This window comes from Haliotis cracherodii, unplaced genomic scaffold (genome assembly GCF_022045235.1).
Source record: "Haliotis cracherodii isolate W230 unplaced genomic scaffold, xgHalCrac1.p SCAF_9, whole genome shotgun sequence".
Lineage (NCBI taxonomy): Eukaryota > Metazoa > Mollusca > Gastropoda > Lepetellida > Haliotidae > Haliotis > Haliotis cracherodii.
Genome location: NW_027266343.1, coordinates 39,785,808 through 39,792,015, shown reverse-complemented (window position 1 = coordinate 39,792,015; position 6,208 = coordinate 39,785,808). Strand labels below are relative to the sequence as shown.

General features: G+C 42.0%; 1 protein-coding gene across 1 annotated transcript; it reads left to right on the top strand.

Annotated features, from left to right (window-relative positions):
- Nucleotides 1-761: 761 nt before the first annotated feature.
- Nucleotides 762-5,794, top strand: LOC139452695 (beta-porphyranase A-like). The gene is made up of 3 exons (XM_071234245.1): nucleotides 762-1,004; nucleotides 2,307-2,451; nucleotides 4,338-5,794. Exons 1-3 carry the CDS (start codon nucleotides 762-764, stop codon nucleotides 5,792-5,794), a joined length of 1,845 nt encoding a protein of 614 aa, XP_071090346.1.
- Nucleotides 5,795-6,208: the final 414 nt, after the last annotated feature.

Genomic DNA, 6,208 nt, shown 5'->3' with positions numbered 1-6,208 from the left:
TCAACGCCAACAACGTGACTGCCCTGTCGTGGCCAGCTCGATCACCAGATCTGTCACCCATAGAACATCTCTGGGACCAGCTGGGGCGTCAACGTCAACATCCTCCCTTCACGAGACAAGCGTTGATCGTTGCCTTCCGTAAGGAATGGAATCGGATACCTGCAGTCGATGTGAGGACGCTTGTCTACTCAGTTCGACGACGCATTCGAAGATGCATTGCCGCTCATGGAGGTCATATCCCGTATTGAACGGTCTGGGCCATCGTCACCTTAAAGTTGTAACCAATGTTGTTGATCGAATACTGGACGAATAACCCCTTGTCAAGAAATGTCCCTTTTGGAGGTCAAGGACTTTATTGTTGAATTAGTAAATTCGCATTTTACGGTTCTGAATGATGAATTTCTACAATACAATTGTTATTGCTGCTTCAAATTGTGTTGGTCATATTTTATCCTAGAAATATCGTTGGTAACGTTTCTTTTGGCCGTCAGTTCATATCAAGTCTCCATACAAAATCCCAGGACCGCTTTCCCACCCTAGAAGATTGGTCAGTTCCTTATCATTTCACCATGATCCGAATTACATTGCTACAGAATCAAGGTTAAACACCTGTCCGGTCAATACCATGGTAAGTCGGTAACTAGGCAACTAAATCACTCACATAACACGAAGACAACATGCCTATAACACGTGTGATATTGACACTGGTTGTGTCTCAGTGTCTATATATAGAAGCTCGTCTCACCTGAACGAGTATAGTCATGCAGATGGTACCGGTGGTAGCGTTGTTTTCAGTCTTGCTGTGCGGGGAGGTGCTCTCCGACACCAAATTCACTATCTACAATGAGTGGCATTCCCAGGGTGGACGAGTCCATTATGAGGTGGACAGGTGGAACAAACACAACGGGTTCGACCAGCCACGTCTTATTCCGAAATGTAAAGCTTATGGTACTGTAGCGGGGCGCTGGATCAACAGTGACCTGTATCTCAATCTCTTCCACAACGTAAGTTCATTTGCAACTTTGTGATATTGCCATGTAATTGCCACACATTATACTTATACAATGTGATACATTAAATGTGTATGGTGTCACGGCTGACCTGTATCTCAATCTCTTCCACAAAGTAAGTTCATTTGCAACTATGTGTTATTGCCATGTAATTGCCACACAGTATAATTAAACAATGTAATACATTAAATGTGTATGGTGTCACGGCTGACCTGTATCTCAATCTCTTCCACAAAGTAAGTTCATTTGCAACTATGTGTTATTGCCATGTAATTGCCACACAGTATAATTAAACAATGTAATACATTAAATGTTTATGATGTCACGGCTGACCTGTATCTCAGCCTCTTCTACAGCGCAGGTACAATGGCAACTTTCTGTCATTGCCATGCAATTGCCGCACAGTATAATTCAACAATGTAATACATTAAATGTGTATGGTTTTACGGCTGGCCTGTATCTCAGTCTCTTCCACAACGTAGGTACAATTGCAACTATGCGTTATTGCCATGCAATTGCCGCACAGTATAATTAAACAATGTAATACATTAAATGTGTATGGTGTCTTAATCTCTTCCACAACGTAGGTACAATGGCAACTACAGTAAACTACGGTTATAACGAACTCAAAGGGACCACTAATTTTAGTTCGCAATAACCGTAGTTCGTTATAAGCATATATACAACATATATGCAACAAATGACCGGGACTAAAAATAAGTTTGTTATATCGGTAAGTTCGTTAAAAGCGTGTTCGTTATAAAAGTAGTTTACTGTATGTGTTATTGCCATGTAATTGCCGCATTGTAATTCATTAAATGTGTATGGTTTCACGGCTGGCCTGTATCTCAATCTCTTCCACAACGTAGGTACAATGGTAACTATGTGTTGTTGCCATGTAATTGGCGCACAGTATAATTAGACATTGTAATACATTAAATGTGTATGGTGTCACGGCTGGCCCAGTCGTCTAAGGCGCCGTAATTTGTGCAGGATTGCGTACCTTGGGCACGCCAGAAACCTATGATCGTGCGTTCGAATCCCGGTTCGCCACGATTATATTTCTGGGCTTGTCAGTTACATACCCGTGTTCGAGGGCTTCCCGAAAGTGTTAATTGTCTGAGACCTGCATCCTGGCTTTCCTCTCACATTAAGCTGACACGCCGTGATATATCTGGAATACCGTTAAACCCCTCTAGATTTGATGGGCATCATCATTGAAGAATATGCGTTGATATAGTATTGTTTACCAGCTGCATTATAATATCATTACACAATTTTAACTACGTTAAACAGTGGCACCAAGACCCCAATCACCATGGGTACCCAGACCCCCACTACATTCAAGATCGCAGCTTGCAGCAGAAAGAGTTTGGGTTCTATGAGGATCAAATCCGTGGTTACGGAAAAGACATTAACAATTTGGTATGGGAAATGCGAGGTAAGCCATCCAAAATAGAATCCTTTTATAATAACTTGGCCTTGTCGAATGACATTAAATCTTGTAACTAACTTGTTTTATATCCTGAGGAGGGGTCGGGTAGCCTAGTTGTTAAAGCGTTCGCTCGTCACGCCAAAGACCCAAGACTCACTCACACTCAATATATATCCTGACGCCAAATGATCTCGCACCTTAAAAGGGCACCGATCTAAAGCAGTTCCCCGGGACTGGTTGTTGCCTTTGTTATTGTTTTTACCCATGTGCACCCGGATGATATAGCAGAAACCTAGGCTAGTTCGCGACCTGTGCTGCGCAATTCGTAAGCGCATTTGTCACTTTTATTGACAGTATATATAAGGGCGTATGATCACATTGATCAACAAAATGAAATACAGTTTGGGAAATAATAAGGAAATGTAGGTATCTTTGTGTTAACTTGCAACACAAAGTAAATATTTCTCCTGAGCATTGCTTATTTTATCGTTTTTAGATTTTTACAGTATAAATGAGCAACATTTTCACTTAGGAAATTTATTAAACGCCTGAATATTCAGTTATTTTACAACTTGATTAAAATATGTCCATCTGTATTATCATGACACGAATTCTAAACATTGTTATGTTTAATACCATCACCAAGAGACTGAAAATGTTACGATTTCTATATTGTTTGGCTTTTAATTGAACATAATAATCTATTGGGATGTTTTTGGGCCCTTTTGATCGTCTTAATCAATTTTAGTCACTCTGTTAAAGAAATGAACAGATTTTACAGTCAAAATGACGAAATTGAACACTGCGGTGTATGAAGTGAAGTCGAGTATAATCCATACCTTTTGTTGTTCCTACAATGTTTATCGCTAATTATTTGCCTGACAAATGTGATTGAATGCATACAGGTACTAAGATTTTACCATTTTAGTTTGTTTATGCCCTGAAGTGCTTCATGATAGACATAGAACAGCAGATTGAAACGCGCCCTTTGAGATTCATGGTCAGAAAATATTCCAAGTAATTCATGTTTGTCACGACAGCAGACTAATTATGAGCAGGGGGATTATTTGGCTGCTACCATGCCCTGACGTTTGGTGACTTATGTTTAACAACATTCATCATATCAATGATACCGATGCATAATTTCAACCTACAAAGTTTTGTGATAGTATCATGGCTAGTATATTTTATCGTTAATATATTTGGGTGGTGGGGTGGTGGGGTGGTATGTGGTTAGCGCTCGCTCACTTGGATTCCCTACATGGGTAGACCCGAGAAGATCCGGGGTAGAATAGGTCTTCAGCAACCCATACTTGCCGTAAAAGGCGACTATGCGTGTCGTAAAAGGCGACTAACGGGATCGGGTGATCAGGCTCGCTGATTTGGTTGATGCATGTCATCGATCCCAATTTTGTGGATCGATGCTAATGATATTGTCTGGTCCAGACTCGATTATTCACAGACTGTTGTCATATAGCTGGAATATTGCTCAGTGTGGCGTAAACCAACCAAACAACTTTCATGGGTAAGATATGTAAAGTTCATTCCTGGTGTCCCCTGCCGGATATTACAGCAATATTGCTTAAAGCGGCGTAAAACCATACTCATCATTGCTATATTTATTACATTTCAAAAAATTACTTTTTTTGGATCTGACAATCCAGTGATAGACATGATGAGCATCGATCTCCGTAATCGGGATAGGATGACATGCATCAATCAAGACATCGAGCCTGACCTCCCAATCCCGTTAGTCGCCTCTTACGAATGCGGTAAAGTTGTGTAGACCCTAACTTGTATACGTCAGTATGGTTAATACCATATGAGACCAATGAACTTGATAGACTATTGATTATTGATTATTGATTACAGTATCTAAATTTCCGTGACAGGTCTCAGCTGGCCCAATTGGATAGACACGTCCCATCACCAAGGAAAGTTCCCCAATAACGTAGATGCTGCGGCGGAGTTCGTGTCGTTGATGGTTCAGGGTACCAAGGATTTCACTGGAGGACATCTCCCAGCTTTCTTTGAAGTCATAAACGAACCCGACGCTTCATATAAGTTTCTTGACTCCACAACTGTGATCAACTTCCATAAAGCTGTGGCACAAAAGCTCAAGTCAAGATTTGGCATGAAGGTGGGTGGGCCAACATACACGGGTTACTTTGCCAGGGCGGATGATCACAACTTCAGTTTCTGGAAGGGAGCTGCGAAGTTTTTGGACATGTCTCTGGATCACATGGATTTCTTCTCCTTCCATGCTTACAACGATATCCATGTATCCGGTGGAAGCCATTCCTTTTCTGGTATCAATGAAGCACGACTGGTTGCAGTGATTGACATGATTGAAAATTACTCTCACATAAAGAAAGGAAGGAATTTTCCTATCATCGTCAGCGAGTTCGGCAGAGGTGGAGTACACGGAATCAGCCAGGATGCTCATTCTGGCATTGTAGACTTTGGGACCCTTTACTTGTCAAATGCACAAATGTTCACTTATCTCAACCTCAGGGAGTTTATGGAAAGAGTCGTTGTGTTCCTTCTGTCCAATGAGCAATATCCAGGTCACAATAGCCTGAACTGGTCCATGTTCACTAGAGATGGGCGTGAGCTACCGATTGCAAACTTCTTCAAATTCTGGCACAATTTGTACTATGACCAGAAGTTTCTCAAAGTTTCGAGTGATTACACGGGGTGGGAGAGACAAGTGGCACCTCTAGCTCTAGCGAACCCGAATAACAAAGAGATGATGGTCCTCCTTCATAACTATGGCAAACAATGGCAGAATGTTAAGCTGGACTTCCACAATGGCTGGATTAACCCAACAACTGGCGAATCCACATGCATTCAGTACCAGAATGGCAACGCAGCAATGCATTCCAATGTCCACTTTGACACCAACAAGAACAATGGACATATCGGCCTCCCAGGAGAGTCCAGCTGTATCTACAAATTCAAGACCAACTACAATTTTGGAGGCTTAAGGACAAATAATGAGAATACCCACTTCGGAAAGGATATGATCATACCAATAAATAACGGTCATGCTCAAACCACAATCCAGGTACAGGGATCTGGCTTCCATACTGCACGTTTGAGGGTCGGGGTAAGCAGATCCAACGGCGCAACTGGGAAGCCTCAGAGCGTCACGATAAATGGAAATAAGCTGCAGTCAACCTTCATGCTGTATGACTCGGACAAGAACAACGCCCCAACCAAATGGGAAATGTGGGAATATTTGGTGCCTACAAATGTAGTACATTCTTCGAACACAGTCAGTATGAGCTTTGCAGGGAATGGTGGTCACGTTAGCTCTGTTGCACTGATTGTAGGGAACCTTCAATAAAGAAATATCTGATAATACACTCGCCATTTCTTTGCTTATTAGACCCGTGAAGATCTTTGATAGAATAGGTCTTCAGCAACACATGCTTGCCGTAAAAGGCGGCTATGCTTGTCGTAAGAGGCGACTAACGGGACCAGGTGGTCAGGCTCGCTGACTTGGTTGATGCATGTCTTCGATCCCAATTCCGTGGATCGATGCTCATGATATTAATCACTGGATTGTCTGGTCCAGACTCGATTATTTACAGGCCGCCATCACATAGCTGGAATATTACTGAGTGCGGCGTTAAACGACAAACCAACCAAATCTTTGCTTATTATGTTTCTGTGGATACTATAGTAATAATCTCCCGTGAAGATCCGGGTTACAGTTTGTTTCCAGCAACCCATGCTTGGCGTTCGAGGCGACTAACGG

Coding starts and splice junctions, on each gene's coding strand:
- LOC139452695 (XM_071234245.1), top strand. CDS start 762: ATGCAGATGGTACCGGTGGTAGCGTTGTTTTCAGTCTTGCTGTGCGGG. Junction 1,005..2,306: donor ATCTCAATCTCTTCCACAAC/GTAAGTTCATTT, acceptor TACGTTAAACAG/TGGCACCAAGACCCCAATCA. Junction 2,452..4,337: donor TTTGGTATGGGAAATGCGAG/GTAAGCCATCCA, acceptor TTTCCGTGACAG/GTCTCAGCTGGCCCAATTGG.